This window comes from Sorex araneus, chromosome 4, assembly GCF_027595985.1.
Source record: "Sorex araneus isolate mSorAra2 chromosome 4, mSorAra2.pri, whole genome shotgun sequence".
Taxonomy (NCBI): domain Eukaryota; kingdom Metazoa; phylum Chordata; class Mammalia; order Eulipotyphla; family Soricidae; genus Sorex; species Sorex araneus.
The window spans coordinates 30,146,213-30,168,320 of NC_073305.1; the positions used below are offsets into that span (position 1 = coordinate 30,146,213).

At 39.5% G+C, this 22,108-nt stretch overlaps 1 protein-coding gene across 2 annotated transcripts in view; it reads right to left on the minus strand.

Annotated features, from left to right (window-relative positions):
• Nucleotides 1-22,108, minus strand: part of GADL1 (glutamate decarboxylase like 1) — a 199,127-nt gene that overhangs the window by 58,711 nt on the left and 118,308 nt on the right. For both annotated transcript variants that reach the window (XM_004603847.2, XM_055135746.1), the window contains one exon: nt 8,943-9,032. In XM_004603847.2, the coding sequence (XP_004603904.1) occupies nt 8,943-9,032 (90 nt within the window). The remainder of the gene's footprint in view (nt 1-8,942; nt 9,033-22,108) is intronic.

A 22,108-nucleotide genomic window follows, 5' to 3' on the forward strand; every position in this document is an offset into this window, starting at 1 on the left:
TTGAATATGCCATGGGTAGCTTGCCAGGCCCTGCCGTGCGGGCGGGATACTCTTGGTAGCTTGCCGGGCTCTCTGAGAGGGATGAGGAATTGAACCAGGGTTGGCAGCATGCAAGGCAAACGCCCTACCCACCCTGCTATGACTCTAGTTGTGCAGAAAAACAGAAGAGAAAAACTCATTACAAGTTAAATGCCTGTCAAACTGGACAGGGAAGCCTCTCTACCCAAGAGAATACTTAAAAAATAGCATTTTACTTCAAGCCCTAATGATTTGAGGAAAGAGAGCATAGTATTTACCAAACACTGGAAATTCTCATTTAAAAGCAGTTCCCAAATCTATACTTGTGTTACTATAAATATGAGTGAAGGTTCTCAACTTACATTTAGAAACATTTTATTTCAAAGGTTCTCCCATATTAGATTTCCCTGAAATATAAATTTTAAAGAGTAACTTTAAAATGAGAGATGATGAAGAAATGGGATTTTTGAAGAAACTACTCTAATTCTGACACATAAAAGCACATTTATGAAGAACCTCACCTTTAAAAATATAAATGGACTTATAATCATTGCACCTTTTAAAAAATGGGCGTTTTTAGTTCATAAAAAAATGAGTCATTGGGCATAGGAATGTTACAGAAATAGATGGAAAGAAACTTCCAGAGGCCTGAAGATAGAATAAAAATGCCATAGAAATAGAAGTCCTGGGGTACACAACAAGCATGCACCCAATTTGGGTTTAATTCCAGCACCACATGGTCCCCCGAGCAACCCTGGTGATAGCCCTGGAGGCACGGGGTACTAGTGGGGTGGCCTAGATACCCCCATCACTCCAGGATCTGAGCAGCATCACTTTCTCAGGCTCTTGCATTAAACTGATGGAGCTGAGAGTCACTGAGAGCATCATCCTTGAGGACTGCTTGGGAACCCCCTTTGTCCCCAAGAAAGAAAGTTTAAATCAGATTTCTCAGAAATGCACAGAAGTTATCAAAATGTGTGTGGGCCCTTTATTTATACATTACACATATATAGATAAACACACACACACACACACACATTCACACAGAGGAAATAATGGAGCACAGCAAAAGGTACACAGCCACAATTCCAGGAAGTGCCTCTTGGATGTCTTTGCTGTGAGCCTTGCCCAGAAGCACAGGCCCCCAACTGCAACGGGGTTTACGCACTTTCATCTTCAAGTGGGCTATGAATCAGAAAGCTGCCACGGAGAATACTAAATTCTCTGGAAAGGTATCTGGAATATCAGATCAAGTTATATTTCCAAATAAGCAATAAAACAACAAGCCCATCAAGTGGGCCTGGAAAGATTTATTCCTAATCTGCTATTGAGGAGAACCGAACCCATTATAAACGACCAACATTAGTCACAAATCTGCAGGTCAGCAAATAAAAAATAAAGTTGAAATGCCCATGCAAGAGGACAAAAAGACAACTGGTTAATTACTTTTAAGAATGTAAATTTTGTTGGTGTCGTGTGGACTTATTTATGAAATGACAGCAAAGGAGGAAATCTTTGGCGCTAGTACAGAGTTATGATAAGACAAAAGAAACCAGTGGAATTTTCCTTTACATTCTCCAGGTTTAATGCTCCCCTCTTTTCAGCCTCGCCCCATGTTTTTCTCTCAATATTTGAACACTAGAATGAGGCTCTGTCATCATCATCATCATCATCATCATCATCATCATCATCATCATCATCATCACTGTCATCTTGTTGCTCATCGATTTGCTCGAGCGGGCACCAGTAACGTCTCTATTGTGAGACTTGTTGCTACTGTTTTTGGCATATGGAACATGTCATGCGTAGCTTGCCAGGCTCTGCCATGTGGGAGAGATACCCTCGGTAGCTTGCCGGGCTCTCTGAGGGGGCAGAGGAATCAAACGTGCAAGGCCACCTGCAAGGCAAATGCCCTACCTGCTGTGCTATCACTCCAGCCCAGAATTAGTGTCTAGAAGAAACAAACATATGTAAACTTATTTCAGGCATTGATTTTAGAGAAGAAATTATAACTCTACCACAATGCTGGAAGATTTTAGGGAGCCCTAGGAGATTGAGATCTAGTGTGAATATCTTATAATAAACCATCAGAGCAATCCCACTGAGATGGGACTCAGTCGGATTTCAGTGCAAAAATGTTTGTATTTTTTGTAAGAAGAGTAGGGGTGGGGGAAGAGATGACATAGTATAGATGTCATCTGAAAAGGAGTCATGAGAGAAAAAAGTTTGCAAAGTGTAATCTTAGTTACTGAACAACACAATTATCTATGTATGGTGCAGGAAGAAAAATTAGAATGTTCTTTTAATAATTAATTTTTAAAAATTCATCCATAAAAAAATTCACATTGTGTGAAGTTTTAAATGTATGTGCTACATTTATAAGTTATACATGTAGAACATTTAAAAGAAATAAACACCTGGTAAATGGAATGCTCGATTACTTTTTTCACATTGTTAAGGTGATAATAGATGCCAAAAAAACTGGAGAGTCTTTAGATAAGAAGCAAGAAACTCTATTGCTTCATTAAGTCAATTATTCTATATTTGGCTTATTATTGTTGCTTTGGTCTTTTTTTTCACAAAAGAAATAGCAGTTAATTATAGAAAATTTAAAACTTGCAGAGGAATATAAAAGCAAAAAACCACTTATAGCTCATCTTAAAATAACTCACATGGGCCAGAGAGATAGTACAGCAGGTAAGGCACTTGACTTGCATGTGGCTGACCCATGATCTATCCCCGGTACTATATATGGTGTATATCTATAGTATATATACTATATACTATACTATATATTCTCAAGCACCACTAGAAATCAGCCCTGAGCACCACTGGGTGTGACTCCAGAACCAAAAAAAATAATAATAAAATACTTTGGTAGATATCATTTGTCCATCAACATACATTCTTTTATATGTTCATAAACATATGTATTTAAACATAAAACTTCAAATTAAGATTAAATGTAGTAATTGTCATAACTTTTTCAACTATAATAAATCATGAGCATCTTATCTTGGAAAATAGTTTTAATTGCCTATATATCAGAAAGTAGTTTATAAATTGTGTACCATATTTTAAACAACTCTCTATAGTTGACTATTCAAGCTCCTTCCAATTTCTTATGGTATTCAATCATGGCTATGAATCATGGTTTATTTTTTGGGTCACATTCAGTGGTACTCAGGGGTTACTCTTGGCTCTGCATTCAGGAATCACACCCGGTGGTTCTTGGGGGACCATTGGATGCATGGGATGCCAGATATGCTGAGTGGGCCATATGCAAGGCAAGTGGGACTATTTCTGCAGGACTATTTCTCTAGTCCCTGTAGTATTTTTTGCATGTGTCCACAATTTCAAAAATACACTATAAGTGGATTTTCAGAAAAAAAACTGTCAAGTATTTGCTATGTTTTATAAGGTGGATTTTCAGAAAACATGGACAAACTTTTGTTTGTACCCATTAGCAATTTCTATGAATACCCTGAGTTTATGGAAACATTAAAGCCATAATAATTTGCAACTTGAACCACAAAGGTATTCATTATCTTGTTTCTGACCTGTTTCCTATTAGAAAAATTTATGAAACTTCTCTCATTATATTCAGTCAATAAATTTTATAAATAACAATATATAATAATATATGATGTATTATTATATTACACAATTTATATGGGGCTGGAGTGAAAGCACAGCAGGTAGGGCATTTGCCTTGCACACGGCCAACCCAGGTTCAATTCCCAGCCCTCGTACTGCAGAGCCTGGACAGCTACCCATGATGTATTTGATATGCCAAAAAAATAGTAACAATAACGTGCTCTTCATGTTCCGGGAGCGAACAGACGCCATTGGGCTACACTAGCATGCAACAGGCATGAATGGAGACATTACTGGTGCTCGCTCGAGCAATTGATGAGCAAGGGGATGACAGCGATGATATATAATACAATATCACTGTTACTGTCATTGTCATCCCCTTGCTCATCCATTTGCTCGAGCGGGCACCAGTAAAGTCTCCTTTGAGACTTGTTACTGTTTTTGGCATATCAAATACGCCACGGCTCTGCCGTGCGGGCGGGATACTCTTGGTAGCTTGCCGGGCTATCCAAGATGGTCGGAGGAATCGAACCCAGGTTAGCTGCACACAAGGCAAACGCCCTACCTGCTGTGCTATCCCTCCAGCCCATAATACAATACAGTCATAAAATATAAATATATAATAAATAAATAAAACAAAGTTTATTTCATCAATCCTAAAAGTCAAAGTAGACTGAATCAGATAATTAGTACAGGATCAGACAGGGGGTCCTTAGTATGCTAAGCAGACAAGGCTAGATTTTTATCCAGTGGACCAATCGTTTTCAAGGAAGCATACAATGACTCTTAAAATAGTGTGGGAATTTGGACAGGTGTATTTGATTTTCTTTATGTGCGAGTATATTTAATGGATAGAGACCAGGCACTCTTGCTGCAGTGTGTAGGGCAGGGCTGAGCAAGGAAAAGCTACTCCACACTGCACAGTATTTCCAGCTGTCCGGCTGGAAACGCACGCAATGACAGGCTCTGCTGCTGCCATGGTCCCAAACCAGAGCCCAGTGCTACTTTACATAGAGTACAAAACATTCTGTGTCTGCTTTTAATCAGCACGACATTTTCTACTACCATGTAAATCAGAGGAAAATGTTCTCTTCAGTGTTTTACCAAGAGTTGTGCACCCTTCCAAAAAATTGTATCACTGATATTATACTCTTCCTATATCTGTACCAGCCATATTCTGTCCTTATCAAAAGCTGCACTTGTATGTGGCTTACATTTACTGTGATTTTAAGAATATATACGAATCTTATCATCTCCTGGGGATTTCTAATAGTGTTCGGTATATAACTTAGCAAGTAGAGGATATGCTTTCCTATATTACTAATACTACTTTCCCTGACATGCACGGCCTTCTACTTTTTGTCCTGTTTTAAGTGGTTGGTGTGTGGGGAGGGGGCACACACAGTGGTGTTCAGGGCATACTCTTAGTTCTGTACTCAGAGAGCACTCCTGAAGGAGCTTTGGAGGCCCTATGGAATTCTGGGAATCGAACATAGGTGGGCCATGGGCCGGGCAAGTGCCCTACCCACTGTACTATCTCTCCAGCCTCTCTTCTATTGTCTTTTACAAAGTAGGTCATGTTTTCTCTTGGTTTCATATTAGGAGAGTAAAGGGAACATTAACCATTTTTATTCTAAATAGCAGTCTTCAGGGTTGTGAACTGCTACTGTAGAGAACAGAAAGCCATTCTCAGACTTCCTGCAGGAGAGGGATATTGATAAAGCAGAGTTGAAGCATGAACATGCAGAGAGTAATGAAAATAAATGAGGGGAAAGAAATGGCAGGAGAAAAAGATCAGGAAATATGTTCTGGGTAGAGAAGTAATAAGGGGTTAGAATACCACAAGTATTGGAAAGGATCAGCAAGAATTGCATTCTATGGGGGGCATCTTAAAAAGAGAAGCTCTTGGAACCTAATGATTGAACATAATGTAACACAGTAACTCTCAGAGTTTTTATTAGATTGCACAGTAATTGTGCTCTCAAAAAATTATCTTACATGAGCACACATACTTTACAAGTACAGATTCATAGAAATCACATTCTGGAACTCCAGATTCATGTCCAAAGAATCCCCCTCCTCTTGCTGTCAAAAGGAAAGCTTATCAAATGGCTGACACTTCTCAGAATCAGAGGGACAAAGTGTTATTTGGTTTTTTTTATTTGCTTCTGAATATCCAACCAAGATCAATCTCAGACTAAATCTCAAATGTACTTGAAGAACACTGCAGGCTATAACCCAGACCCTTGCATCTCACACTATAGCAAGTAGAAAGCCACATGGATCAACAATAGAACTATTTTCTTCTGTTTCATCTGAACTCACGAAAATATATCCATGTAGAAAATAAAAGGAAACCCAGAATATGTCTGAAGCATGCATGTTTAATGATCAGAAACAACCACAACAATTAAATATAACAGCATTCAAAGATATTTGGTGGGATAAGGAAGTATAATGGTTGTAAATGACACATGAAGAGTGTATTTCTTCATGAGTGTAGGGATGGACAATCATGAATAGCAGAATCAATTTCGATAAATACTAAAAAAAAGAAGAAACCATCCTGGTTAAATTCAATTTCTAGTTAAGCATTATCTGTTAAAGTATCTAACTCCAAAGAACAATATACATAACTCTTTAAAAAAAGAAAGAGTGAGCCAAATATATCTCCAAACATAATATGACTATTTGGTTATTCTTATCTGTGTCTGTGCAACAATCCTGAGTCAGTAGAATACAAATATCACAGTCTTTTCTTAACAATCAAAAAGTGAGAAAAATATTAAACATATCTTCCTCAGCTCTAAACAATTACTCCCCCATGCCATCAAAAAAGTGTCAGTTGCATTTCATCAAAATAGAAAAAATATTCCCAGAAACCTCACCATTAAAACCTCACATTGTCCAATTCTCTCTTTTTTTTTCTTTTTTGGATTACTTAACATATGAAATGTATTCGTAAGCACTTTCCCATTTGCATTGTGTGACTAAAATGCAGACACATCTCAAGGACTCTGCTAACTGCCTGAAATGGGTAATGAAGGGTTTGTTGAGGCAAAGGCACAAAAAGTGTCATCCATCTCTCCCCCTCTTTGCTGCTGATCTCAGGTTTGACAAGAGATTGAACTGCTACGTATTGAGCATGTATTATTCTACTTTGCAGGCACTTTAATAAGCCGGGAATAAACAGAAAATGAGCTGATGCCTAAAGAAGATACTGTGCCTGAGGTTTCAGGTGGCCCGATGGTAACACTCACTGTCTTCCCTCTTCCTCCTACTTAGGCAATGATAAAAATTCCAGGCTCCCTGTTACGGAAGATGAGAATCCTATGACCCATCTGCCCTCATCTGACCGCCCTCCTCTTCCCTTTATTCCCCTGTGGACTTCTAACCACATCCCTCACCCTCTTCTCAAAAGTTCCTTGGTTATTATGGTGTGATTTTTCCTGTAATCTACTTCTTTACACTGGTCTCCAGACTGGCATTTACTTACTGTTCACCTCTCAGTTCTGTGTCACACATTGGGAGAGAAGGCCTTTCTGTTTCCATAACAGTTTCCACCTGGAAATGTCCTGTTTTCCTCTATCTTATCTTTGTGTTTATTTGGCTTTGTTTGGAGGGGAGAGGCTGGACGGGGGGGGGAGGGGGGGGGGGAGAGCATATCCTGTGGAGTTCAGAGTTTACTTCTGGCTCTGTGCCTAGAGATCACTCCTGGCACTGCTTTGGGGGATCAAATATTGTGTCAGGGATAAAATCAGGGTTGGTCCCATGGAAGGCAAGTGCCTTATCCCCTGTCCCATCTCTCTGGCTCAGTAGCTCTTTATTCTTATCCTTTTGTCTTTTTATTCATTTGCCCCCCTGCCTACTAGGTTTCTCCCTACTTGTAGGTTTAATGCAGAGCCAGAGTAAATACAGAAATGTCTGTTGCTTGCCTGACTCGAATATTTTCCCTTTTCTTCTGTGGGGCAAGTAGAAGGGCTATCGCTCATAAAATCTGCGAACATTCTCATTGATTTTCCCATTGAGGCTAGGGAGCAGTTTACAGGTCAAAGCTTTTGCTAACCGGGATCGTGGAGAAAGTGTGCTTGAGCGGAAGGGTTCAGGGCCTAGCAAAGTACCCAAATTTGATAATACCAGCACACTGTGAAGTCTCATTGCACAGAGATGCCCAGGAGTGACCCCGCTGGTCACTTCAGTGCACCACGTCTATATGGCACAGGTGTGGACCAAGTCATGTAAATTCATGAGGCTGCATACTTCTTGGAAATATATAGTTTGAGGCAGGATTTTTTAGAGGGGTCTCCTTAAAATGCTCAAGGATCCAAGAGCTACAGTGATAATCAACCGGGCTGAAGGTTCAGAGCTCAGGCCCCAGGCGATAGTCCTACTTGGGTCATATGGTGACAAGGATGACCACAGTGCGCAGGGACTTCCAGAGCCACATCCAGTGATGCACAAGGGTCTCCGGGCTATAACTGGAGAGGCTCTGTAGTCTATAGATTAGATAGAGGCCGCTGGTGTGCAGCATAAATGCCCTATTCCTTGTATTCTCTCCCTGGCTTCGGAGGCAGGATTTTAAGGATCAGGTCAAGTGAGGAGAAATATGGAGAGAGATGCAAATTTCTAGATCCCAGGGCTTCTTCTCACTCTGGAGAGTTGGTTCACGATAAATGGCTGTGGAGAAAGGCTCAAACATATTTGTCTAACGATTAGTTAAATCCCACTGCTGCCCACTGTTTCTGTCTCCTTTTTGTCTGTCTCTGTCTCTCTGTCTCTCTGTCTCTGTCTCTCTCTCTCTCTCTCTCTCTCTCTCTCACACACACACACACACACACACACACATACATTCTGTCTCTCTGTCTCTGTCCCTCTCTCACTTGGGGATAAGATACAAGGTTGGTGGAGAGAGAACAATCTCACACAAAGGAGACCAGACTTAGACTATTGACACTCTCTCTAAGGTCCGTGACATGGAGACATGCGAGCGGAGTTGAAAGAAGCCACTGTCCCCCATCCAACTTTGACTTTGTGTCGCATCACCAGATAATGCTCCCCGATGTGCACTGTGTGTCAGAACTTCTAATGCATTCCGTGATTATCTTGCACACAACATATTATTTTGAATGTATGTGAAAGTCAAGAATACAAATTTGTTAAATGTGAACACTGTCTGCAACATTCTGGAATTTCATTACTTTGCAATAAATTAGGAACCAGGATTTTTAAGGGCCTTTTGCTAGTACAGTATCAATTATAGGATCAATAGACAGCGGGCGTTCAATTTGTTCCATCACAAAGAAAAATACAATTCATGTATGACTCACCAAATGAAGTTTTTCCCAAAACTCAGGGCCCTCTTCCATCTTTCTAAGACTTGGTGGAATGTACCAAAAGCAAATATTGGCATATTCAGGCTGTGGATTAAGAAAAATCACAAGGTTTTTAAAAAATTAATTATTTATTTTTATTAACCTCCTAATTAACCTATGATAAGCCTAATAGTAATCTCAGAATGCAATTATTCACCTTAGTTTCTTTAGAAACTATCATGTCTGTATAACTGTGATAAAAATTAAAATCTGATAAAAATAGACATCCATTCTGCTTTATTTCTGATAATAGGCTACTGGAAATTTTTTTACTGAGTACACCCATGGGGGAGTTCTTTCCTCTATGGGAGGGATAAGCACAGATTCAGGGTGAAAATTCTCATGAAATACAGAGTTGGTTCAACCTAGCTCTGTTTTAATTTTTGTTTTGGGGCCATATCCTATGATGCTCAGACGTTGTTCCTGGTTCTGCAATCAGGGATCACTTCTGGTTCGGCTCGGGTGTTGGGGTAGGGAGCTGATATATATCTGAGGGAGATGCCCTGGTTCCTCCCTTCAATGTTCTAAGTCATTTTTTTTTGGCTTTTTGGGTCACACCCAGCGAGGCTCAGGGGTTACTCCTGGCTCTGCACTCAGGAGTTATCCCTGGTGGTGCTCAGGGGACCATATAGGATGCTGGGAATCAAGCCCAGGTTGGCCAAGTGCAAGGCAAACGCCCTATCCGCTGTGCTATCGCTCTAGCCCCTCTAAGTCATTTAGAGTATGTATCCTTCCAAGAATTCTTTCCCTAAATAAGATAGCCAATGTTGGCATCCATTCCTGCTTTCCTTGACAAGTTCCTTATTGCCTGGTCTGATAATACTGCTGATATTGGGGGAAGGAGGGACAGCAAGTAGGATGCTTGTCTTAATGGCAGGGTTTGATCCCTGGCATCACATATAGTCCCCTGAGCAGAGAGCCAGGTGTGCCCCCGCTAAAAAAAAAAAAAGCAATATTACTAATGTTGCTTTAAAATAAAATGAAGAAAATAAGATCACCTTGACTCCTGGCACTCAAACATCAATAAGGGGGTGAATGAGAAGAAATTATTCAAAATGTAATTCTCAGTTCTGTGCTCAGAATGCCTGGAAACTGATTAAGTCTGTGACAGAAACAGCTAAAGAAATGACATTTTGAGAGGCAACTCAGGTAATTCTGAAATCAGTAGTGTGTAACCTTTGGCCAACAAACAGCCCAATATCTGTCCCAGTAATCTTATTTTCTATAAGACATTATTGGGTTAAACATGGGATATCATTCTTGAACAGGTTTGGTTCAGTCATTGTCATATAAAGGAGATCTCTACCACACCTTTCATATTCTCTGAACAAAAGCATATGAAGTCCCATGCTAATGGAATCACAAATAACCCTATCTTGGAATTACAAACTAGATAGAAGGACTTAGATCTTAGATCCAGAAAAAGACAATCAGTCACATTCACCCCTTCAGTGCTTCCCTCACTTGAGTCTTAGCACTGACAGTATTTAAAATGACTTCCATTTCCCCACCACAAACACAGAGCAGAGGCAATAACCAATGTTTTAACAGCTCTCAATAACCATCAAAGTTATGCTTCGGTGCCAGTATAAAGTTTCAAGGTACTTCAGAAGGAGGAAACGGCTATCACTTTATATCTTAAAATCAAGTCTGGTACCATGTAGAGTTCTTATTTTAGTGGATTTTAAATCACATGTTAATGCCCAGAAACACTGCTAGCTCTACAGAAAAGGTTTTGATCTTATCTTTCCTCTTCCTAAATTTGTAACATGCTGTATTTGACAAAAAAAGGAAAAAAGATACTAATACTCAAAATGTACAGTGGGTTCAAAGTCTACTTCTATACAATTCAGCTCATTGTTAGCAAGCATATATCATCAGACTCCATTAGTCTGTTTTGCTGTTTTGTTTTGCTTTCTGGGCCACAGCCAGTGGTGCACAGGGCTTATTCCAGACTCTGCACTCAGGGAGCATACACGGGAGGGCTTGGAGGACCAAATGAGGTGTATCACTGTATCACTGTCATCCCATTGCTCATTGATTTGCTCGAGTGGGCAACAGTAACATCTCCATTGTGAGACTTGTTACTGTTTTTGGCATATTGAATACCACGGGTAGCTTGCCAGGCTCTGCCATGTGGGCAAGATACTCTTGGTTGTTTGCCAGGCTCTCTGAGAGGGATGAAGGAATAGAACCTGGGTCAGAAGCGTGCAAGGCAAAGGCCCTACCTGTTGTGGTATAGGGGATCAAATCTGGGTCAACTGTATGCAAGGCAAACACCCTATTATTATCCCTCCAGCCCAAGATTCTGATCATCTCTGAAATTTATACAATTTTAAAGGCAGAATAGAAAATAGGGAGCTTACCTTCCCTGTGGCCTACCCCAGTTCAGATTCCAAGTAACACATATAGTTCCCCAAACACAGCCAAGAATTCACCCTGAGCACAGAGGCAAGAATCATCTATGATACTTTCCAGGTATGGTTTCCAAACCAAATTTTACATAATTTATATGTGACTTTCTGATTAAAATTTAGGATACAAGGTACTGACCTTCCAAATTATTTGGTTATATTATATGAATACATCTTTTCAAGTTAAGTGATTATGATTGATTAGAAAGTAGAAAAAGTATTGTCTCAACAGATTCTAGGAACCCATATCTTTTTATCAAAGATTTTTTCCCCGTCAGACACTCTGTATGTATGTCATTTATCAATTTACTACCTCTTAGTTCTAAATCCACCCTTTTTTGGTGAAGTTGGGAGGTTAACCCTAACAATTTCTCTTTGCCACCTGGTCTGATTTTAGACTTGTCAGTAGAGGGAGCTGGAGGGACACTGATAAAGCAGAGGTACCTCTCCTGGCATCTCCTGTGTTCATGTCATGGGTCTCCTGCAGCCAGGTGACCAGAAAGCAAGTGGCTCCCAGAGCTTTTTCCCAGGACCACCACTCTGGCACACTCACGCAGATCAGTGCGTACTTCCAGTGAGGCCTTCTGATCATTTTTCTGGCAGCCTTCTGTGGGTAGACTGAATGAGTTCCAAGACATGATCCCTCTCTGTGGGTGGGATCCCCTGGCACCCCAGAAAGTAAATTTGGGGGCTCAAGTGAAAGTACAGTGGGTAATGTGTTTGCCTTGAGTGTGGCAGACCGGGGTTCGATCCTCAGCATCCCATATGGTCCTCCAAGCACCACCAGGGCAATTCCTGAGTACAGAGCCAGGAGAAAACCCTGAGCATTGCTGGGTGAGGCCCAAAACAAAGCAGAAAGTAGGTTCCTACAGAACCTTTTTTGATCCTGTGGTAGTTTATTGGACTCTACCAGGGAGCCACACAGAACCTTTTCCCCCACATCTAGATCTCAGCCTTTGGAGGGAGCAGACTTATGCCCGAGAAGTCAATTACTCTTAAGAATGGTGGTTTATCGGGGCTGGAGCAATAGCACAGTGGGTAGAGTTTTTGCCTTGCATGCGGCCAACCCAGGTTTGATTCCCACCATCCCATATGGTCCCCTGAGCACTTCCAGGAGTAATTCTTGAGTGTATGAGCCAGGAGTAACAAGTGCACCGCCGGGTGTGACCCAAAAAGCCAAAAAAAAAAAAAAAAAAAAAAAAGAGCGGTGGCAGTGGTTTTTCTCCATATCTGCTAGTCTTGAACTTTTGGGCTTTTCTTTCTCCCTGAAAGGCAATCCCTCATAACTAAATCTTCTGTTACTATCTTTGCATAGCATATTCCCACTTTAAATTACAGTACAGTTTTTTTTTCTTGTTGTTGGATCCTGACTAATACATCATTAAATTAGTAATTCTGTTTTAGGTCCATGACCCATGCTAAAGTTATAACTCACCTTATAATAGGTTTTATCTTCTGCCAAATCTGCATTATATTTTAAATTAACATCAAGATCTTTTGAATCACCTCTTAAATTTACTTGTTTTAATGACATTCCTTTAGTGTGTATTTTAGAAGTGATATATCTATGATTCTTTTTGCCCCTTCTCTTTTAGAAAGCATGGCTTCAGGGCAATGGCATGTGAAAACTTGTGAAACTTTATCATATTTCATCTTACTGAACCAAATTTGGTGCTCCGTTTGGTAGAAAGCTTTAAGTGTAATCATTTTCAAAATTGTTGTAATTGATTGAGCATGAAAAAATTATTCCTTTGAATATTCACAAGGAACATATTTGAGTTTTCCATTTCTTTACTCTGTAGTTTTTATTATATACAATGATTTTCTTCAAGAGGTTTCAAAGACTAATGAGTATTTGCATAGTAAAAGTATTTACATGTACTTAGTTCCCTACATAGATGATGACTCTGGGTGTTTTAGACTCATATTCCATCATTCTTATCAGCCATCATAAAATTGAAACAGCATGAAAAGGAATCTATCCATACATGAACAGGATAGTTAAGAATACAAAAGACTTGTACAATAAAAATTTTGTCATAATCTTTAAAATTCATGGAGAATTACAAAAGTATTGCTAAAGAGAAATGGGTGCATGTTATTCTGATTTTAGAACAGAACAGTACAGATGTATTTTAAGAAATAAAGCATATATTATAATATCAGAAAAGATTATTAAACAAATATAGACCAATTGGAAGCAGACTGTGGGTGGGATGCAAATGTGGTTGAGAATGTAATTGGTGGAGTGAAGAAATTTGTGTTGAAACACTGTAGGCTAAAACACAATTATGAATAACTTATAATTTCACAGTACTAAACAGAATTTTGTTCAATAACATTTTGTTTTATTTAATTTTTGTTGTTGTTTGGGGACTATACCCAGAACTGCTCAGGGGTTATTCCTGGCTTTGCACTAAGGAATCACTTTTGGTGGTGCTCGAGGGACAATCCGGGAATTGAACCTGGATTGGCTACATGCAAGGCAAGCACTTACCACTGTATTATCACTCTGCCCACCATACAATTTTAATTAAAAATAAATTTTTACTCGGTAAGACAAATCACAACATTAATAACTGCATAATACATTTGAACAAAAATTTTAGTTATAAAGGACAAACAAAATATTTGATATATTATAAGCAGAATCTTCTATGTCCTAGATTATTAGACTAGGGATTGGAATGAGAAAAAAGTTATAAATTATGCTTGTCTCTAGTAACTGAGAGACTAATAATGGAGCTAGATCAAGGGATTTAAAGTACAATGGAAAGAGGTCTACAAAAAAAAATTCTCATAATGCAAGAAATGTTCCTGGCAAAAGACATGTTGAAACAGAAGTGCAGAAAGGGATACTAAGCTCTTGGAAGGAATAGATAACAGAATATACTGAGGAGAGGTGAATCTGGAAATGGAGACTGGAGTCTCTTCACAAAGGGTTTCCTCATATTTCATGCGTTGGAGTTTATGTTTGATCCCACAGGCAATGTGGGAACACTGAAGAATATTAATGTGGAGAACATATTGTGTTACTTTAAGGCCATGGTGTGGCTGTCATTTGGAAGATAGGTCTGTGAAGTCTAAGACTGAAAATAGGACATGAGTTAGGAGAACAAAGTAACATGAGGGGTAATGAGAGCCTGAAGTAAGAACATAGATTTGGAAGTTGAAAAGATTAAATACCCAGTGCACATTTGAAAAAAGAGAAAAGGAGACAGTAAAGACATCAAGATTTTTGTTAGAGGCTTAATTTTTTTTTAAGTAAAATTATGATAAAGGAGATAGCTGCACTTCAGCTTTGAAATGTTGCAATTGAGGTATCTGTGGGAGTCTGTTGAAAACTGCAGTACTTTTTTTTTTTGCTCTTTGCTTTTTTGGGGTTATAGCCGGCAATGCACAGGGGTTACTCCTGGCTCTGTACTCAGGAATTACTCCTGGAAGTGCTGGGGGAGCATATGGGATGCTGGGAATTGAATCTAGGTTGGCTGCGTGCAAGGCAAATGCCCTACCCACTGTGCTATTGCTCCAGCCCTGAAAAATGCAGTACCCTTGCCAGAGAGATAGCTCAGTGCAAACTTTGCAAGAGTTGCTCCTGGATATTTCCAGGTATGGCAACAAAACAATAAAAAAGAGAATGAGGAAGGGGAGAGAAAGGAAAATAAAAGAAAAGAAGAAAAAAGAGAAGAAAAAGAGAAGAGAAAAAAGTGGGAAGAGAATAAAAGAAATGGGAACAAAAAGAGAAAAGAGAAGAGGGGAAGGGAGGGGAGAGGAGAAGGGTGTGAGGGGAGGGGAGGGGAGGGAAGCGCCATAGCCATGCCACCAGACCCCAGGTAAGGATGTTTAATTTGGGGCAACCCAGAGGGGCGTGGGTAAGGCCCCTCCCCACTTCAAGGGACCCAGCCCTGGCAGCTGAAAATGATCAGAACTCAACCTCTGTGGTGTTCACAGAGCTCTCCACACCCTTGGTCGAGCCTCACCCAGGAATGAACCGATTCCTGGACAGAGTGGCCGCAACATCTCATAACTCACACCCAAGTTATGAGTGTTCCAAGAGTAATACACCACATTTGATGGGGTTTAAAGTAGAAAGCAGCCAATCTCAGGGAAATATATTTTTACATATATATGTGTGTGTGTATATATATATATGTATGTATATATGTGTATGTATATATATATATATGCACACAAGACTCAACCTTTAATAACATGTTACATGTTAGTGATTTCTTATAGAAGGGCTTTATGGCCCATGGGTGAAATACAAAAATCTTCACACACTTTCCTTTAAGGAAACTAATTTGGAGGATTTTCAGTGGTTTATTCATAACAAAAAATACAAAATAAATTATTTCAGTTCTGCTTTGGGTCATGGATTGAAGTTCAGGATGGAAACATCCGAAATATGATGGTGGGAAGGTGTAATGGTGGTGGGACTGGTGTTCAAATATCAGATGTGATCAGATATTGTGAACTAATTTGTAAAAATATAATAAAATTAAAAAAACTATATACAAAGGACTTAAGTTTTGGAAGCAAGTCATACGAAGTCTTATGATGGTAAAGCTCTAGATACGAATAAGCATATTCAATAATATGTGAGCCCAATAATGGCCCAAATAATGAATATGAAGAGTACCCAAAAGAAAAGCTCTTCATAGAGAGAATGGAAAAAAGAAAAACTGGCAAAGGCAAAGACACCAAGAAAAGAAAAAACTTCACGGCTGGTGAATAGTTGAAAGTGGTACAAAGGTCAAACTGGAAAAATTAAAATATATGCTTGTATTTGAAAACAAAATGATTCTTGTGATCTAATTCAATTATTATAAAAATATAGCTTTACATTGCTGCTCTCTGGAAGAGAAATAAAGCATGAATTCTCTAACACAGAAGGTGTTTAGGCAAAGGTTAATCTGTTATAGAAACTATCAAGAGATATCCTGCTATGAGGAGGAAGTTCAGTAGACAGGCTTGAAATTCTTTATAAATCGAAAAGTTTATGAATCCAAAATAATTCTTCCTAACACAGAAGTAAAGGAAAGAAAATTTTAAAAGTTGAATACTTAAATTTCCCATGAGATCAAAATAAAATATGTAAGTGATAGTATAAGAATGAATGTATCTAGTGAAAATGTATGCAAAGCTCTCCATGCCATTGAAACTAAAGGCATCTTCAAGAATAAGCCACCGTTGATCAAGCAAGTGGAAGCAAAAATAAACATTGATTTTCACATGGGGGCTGGAGTGATAGCACAGCGGGTAGGGCGTTTGCCTTGCACGCGGCCGACCCGGATTCGATTCCCAGCTTCCCATATGGTCCCCTGAGCAGCGCCAGGGGTAATTCCTGAGTGCAGAGCCAGGAGTTACCCCTGTGCACCGCTGGGTGTTACCCAAAAAGCAAAAAAACAAAAACAAAAACAAAAACATTGATCTCCACAGAATTAAGCTTCTGCACCTAGAAGGAAATGGTGACCAGGATACAACAACAGTCCATGGAATGGGAGACATTATTTATCTAATCTGATTATTTAATCATCTGTAAAATGGTTAATATCAAAGATACATGAGGCACTGATAGAACTTTACAAAATAATATCCAACCCCCAACCAAAACATGGGGAGAAGAGATGAACAAAAACATCCTCAAAAAAGAAACACAAATGTCCAAAAAGCATATGAAGTGATATCAGTGATGTGCTCTGCATCAGGTAGGTGCAAATCGAAACATCAATGAGATATCATCTCACACCACAGGGACTGGCTGGCACACATCAATTGAGAAGAACAACCAGTATTGATGGATATGGGGAGAAAGGGACTCATTCACTGCTGGTGGAATGTCATCTGGTCAGGGCTTTCTGGAAAACAATATGGACATTTCTAAAAAATCTAGGAATTGAGCTTCCATTTGACTCAGCAAATCTATTTCTTGGAATATACTGTAAGGGCCAAAAAATAAAAATGGAAAAAAGACATTGGCACCCCTGTTAGTTGCAGTACTATCCATAATTGTCCAAATCTGGAAACAACCTTAATGTTCAAGAATAAATGACTGGATAAAAAAATTATGGTATATAAATACAGTGAACAGTGGAATATTACACTGCCATAAGAAATGATAAAGTCACAAATTTGCTGCTACATGGAGGGACCCGGAGAAGTACATGCTGAGTGAAGTTAGTCAAAGGGAGGGATATTAACACAAAATGGCTGTCTCATATGTGGGGTATAAGGAAACATAATGGTTGAATAACTAATACCCGAAGACAGTGGAAACAAAGAAACATGAGAACTAGTGAGAACTGGTAGTCAGTAGGAAACTGGAGTTATTTGAGGAGGCTGGGGAATAGTACAGGGACATCTGTGGTAGAGGAAAGCATTCAACCAGGAGGAGGAGGTGGTGCTGAAAGGTGGTAAATTATTAGTCATGAAGCCCTATCAGCAACAGTACTGTAAGTCATAGTGCAAAAAAAAAAAATTAAAAATGGCTTCTCTCATAATAGCTGACTGGTTGGTGCAAGGCACATGGGGTTCCTGATGTAACTGGTGGACTGAAATAGATACTGGTGAGGGGACTGGTGTTAAAGCATTGTATCCCAATCATAAATAACTTTATGATTTCACAGTAACTAAATAAAAGAAGTGAAAAGAGAATGAATGTACTGCTGGGAAAGTAGTTATTAGATTTTTAGATACAACACAGAATAATAAAGGGATGTTTCTCAGTGTCTTTTATCAACGCAGACTTCATTTGAATGATAGCCTTTTATCATTAAGAATATAGATAGATAGATGGATGTACATATATTATTTTTCTCATTTCAGGACAAGATATTAAAATATGTATACACTGGTTTGTTATGTTGATTTCATGTTTTTAATATAAGCATTCTCACTGCCATCTGCTAAACAATGGGGGAAATAATTATGTATGTATGTGTATAGATATATATGTGTGGGTGTATATATACAAACCAATTTTTCTTCTAAACTCAGAAACCTAGAGCTGGCAGTTTAACAGACTTGATATCCAATTAAATCTATGTATGTCTTTAGTATGCATTAGGGTTATTATTAAATCAATTAAAGGCATTATTTAACAAAAAAGAGGCTAGTCTACTTGACAATGATCTATGAAATTCAAGATTCACATTTACTTAATTTTTTTCAAATAGGATACAAAGAAATAAGCAAATATAGAGCACATACAAAAACTCTTTAATTAGGATTTCTGAAATACCATTTAGGAAGCCATCATCACTAATCTTTTTGTTTTGTTTTGCTTTGTTTTGGGGCTATACTGGCAGTATTCAGGGATTACTCCTGGCCTTGTGCTAAGAGATCACTCTTGGTGGTGCTAAAGGGACCATATGTGGTCAAGGGATGCTAATGAATGAACCAAGGTCAGCCACATACAAGGAAAGTCCCCTACCTGCTAGATTATTTCTCTGACCTGCTTTCACTAACTTGAGTCAGCAGATCCCAGTGATAGTGTGTTTGGGGCAGAAAGCTAAAAAATTATAAAAAATTACTTTCTTTATGGGACTCTGTGCCAGGCTGTTTTCACTTGGGGTGCCCAGAGGGGGCGTGTGAGAGCCCTCCCCACCCCAAAGGACCCAGCCCTGGCAGCTGACCTCCACAACCCAACCTCCACCACACTCCAGGCCGCTTTCCACATGCTCAAGCCAAGCCTCACGCATAAGTGAAGTCCCACGAAACTCAGGTAATGCAGAACTTTGTGACCTTACAATCTAGGCTCAATGGGATCTGGGAGCAGAGATCCTCCACCTGCTTCCCTCAGTCTCTGGCGACCCAGGGGTCACACCCATAAGCCACCTCCCACTGGCACCAGATAATCTCTTCATCACCCACCCTCCAGAACTCATGGCTATTTCTCCTGGAAGGGAGCATAAAGTGAAGCCCCCATAACCATGCCACCAGATTCTGCGCCAGGCTGTTTTCACTTGGGGCACCCCAGAGGGGGTAGAGTGAGAGTCCTCCCCACCCCAAGGGACCCAGCCCCAGCAGCCGATCTCTACTACCCAACTGCCGCCACACTCCAGGCCTCTTTCCAAACGCTCAAGCCGAGCCTCACATATGAATGAACATAGTCCTGAACTGACACAGCATCATAAGACACTCTCTACTCATTTTCCATAATTACCACATTGCCACACCATATTTGATGGGGTTCAGACAGTAGGTAACAAATTATAGAGGGAAATATGTGTGTGTGTGTGTGTGTGTGTGTGTGTGTACCTGACTGGGAATACCTGTCTGTAAGACGATTAAAGGCTGCCCCCAAAACCTCCATCCCTCTTGGAGAGCATGGCAAGCTACTGAGAGTATCCCATCCACAAGGCAGGGCCTGGCAAGCTACCCATGGTGTACTCGGTATGCCAAAAACAGTAACAATGACAGTCCTCATTCCCCTGGCACTGAAAGAGCCCCCAATATGCCATCGGATTACACTAGCATGTGACAGGGACTGGTGGAGGTGTTACTGGTGCCCACTTGAGCAAACTGATAAACAACGGATGACGGTAATACTTTCTTTATAGTGAGGTGAGTTTTTGCAATTCCTTAGAGATAAAGATTAAGAAATCTCCTCGCTCGCTTTCTTAAGACTTTAGGAGGGATATATAATGATTATTAATAATTTCATCAATTTAGCTTGTTTTTTGGAAGGCACATCTAATGATGCTCAGGGATTACTCCTGGCTCTGTGCTGAAGGATTACTCATGGAGGGCTTGGAAATCGTATGTGGTGCCTGGAATTGAAACCAAGTCAGGTGATCACAAGGCAGACACCCTACCCACTGTACTATTGATTTGTCATGTCATCTTTAAAACAAATCACTTTTCTTCTAGCTTTTTAAAGTGAGTATATAGTTTTGACATATATGTATATATGTATATACATATATATATATATATCAAAATTTTCATAGGCACTAGTGCTCCATCATTAGAAAATAAAGCAAGCAAAGCTTGATAAACCTCAGCCAAATAAAGATGGTGACTTAAATTCAAACTCAAGGCAATTACCTTGCTTTCTTTTTCAACCCTACATGCCCATGTACATCTATAGAAAGAATAGACATTTTTAGGTAATCTTTCATGTCATTACCATGCCTAAGATTTATCCATAACTCTACTGTTTTTCCATTATCAGCTCATATTACGAATTTTATAACTGTTTTGAAATTTACTTTTTGAAAATTAACTTTTTCTAACCATTACAACAGCTCCATGAACAGAAACATTTGGTTGCTGTTTCTCTTAGTTCTCTTTGACCCTAAGGTAATCATCTTTATGCCCTCCTTTGCTTTCCGTTATACTGATTACCTGTCAAAGAAACTAGGTCATCTGTCCTGTAGAATATTTGACATTCTAAATCTGTCTTCTTAATTCTTTGTCGTACTCTTAGAAAGCTGTTTAAATATGGATTCTTCTGCTATCTTTGTAAGTTCTTTTTGATCTTTAGTTTTCCAGAACTTTTGATTCTGAGAACTTTCTAATCAAATGATTTCTTTTTAGATAGCAGTGAAGGCCCTGGGGTCAAGATTCTCTGGAGAAATATTTCCCAAACATGCTTGAGGTATAATGTCCTATCTCACCTGAACTGCTATAACTTGTCTTCCTGGGAAGCCTATAATGTGCCTCATTTATTTAATTCTTGTCTTTCTTACAGACTGTTCCTCCTTTCTCATAACATCCAAGATGATCTTTAAAAATAGAACCCATAGTCTCCTCTACTTAAAACTTCCCTTATAACTATACTTAGAAATCCAAAGGTCTAATCATGACCTTCCTGATGCCCTCTGATCTGATCTCTGACCACACCTCCTACTTAAGTATCTCCACTTTTTGGGTTTGTTTTGTGGCCATAAATGGAGTTACTCAGGGGTTACCTCAAGTTCTGTATTCAGGAATCACTCCTGGTGAGTTCTGGGTCGCATATGCAGTACCAGGGATCAAACTCAGACCAACATGTACAAGAAAATATCTCACTCACTGTACTATTTCTCTAGCCCCTCCATCATCTTAATCTTTGCTCTTTATACCTACTTTGACTCTATAAGCACATAGAAATATTTCAACGTATTCAGATACATATTGATTGCATTCAGAGTACCTTTTCCTCAGACACATGCATGGGTATTTATCATAATTCAGATATCAGATTAAAGACAACCTTGAGGAAAAGGAGAGAAGAGGGAAGTGGAGGGGAGAGGAGAAGAGGGGAAGGAAAGAAAGAAAATAAATAAGGAAGTAAGGAGGAAGGGAGAAAGAAGGGAAGGAGGGAGGGAGGAAGGGAAGGGAAGGAAGGAAAGAAGGAAGGAAGGAAGGAAGGAAGGAAGGAAGGAAGGAAGGAAGGAAGGAAGGAAGGAAGGAAGGAAGGAAGGAAGGAAGGAAGGAAGGAGGGAAGTAAGGGAGGGAGGGAGGGAGGGAGGGAGGGAGGGAGGGAGGGAGGGAGGGAGGGAGGGAGGGAAGAAAAGCTAATCCTTGGCACCACATCTAAATTATTAAAAACCAACTAGTTGTCCTCTATCCACGTCCATGTCAATATTTTAACCTAATAATTTCCATAATACTTGCCAATTCGTAGCTCTCTGCTTTTTTTGAAAAAGTCATCTCTCACAAATCTGTTTTTTTAATATAGATGTTATTACTTCATACTTTCTATATATTTGCTTATTG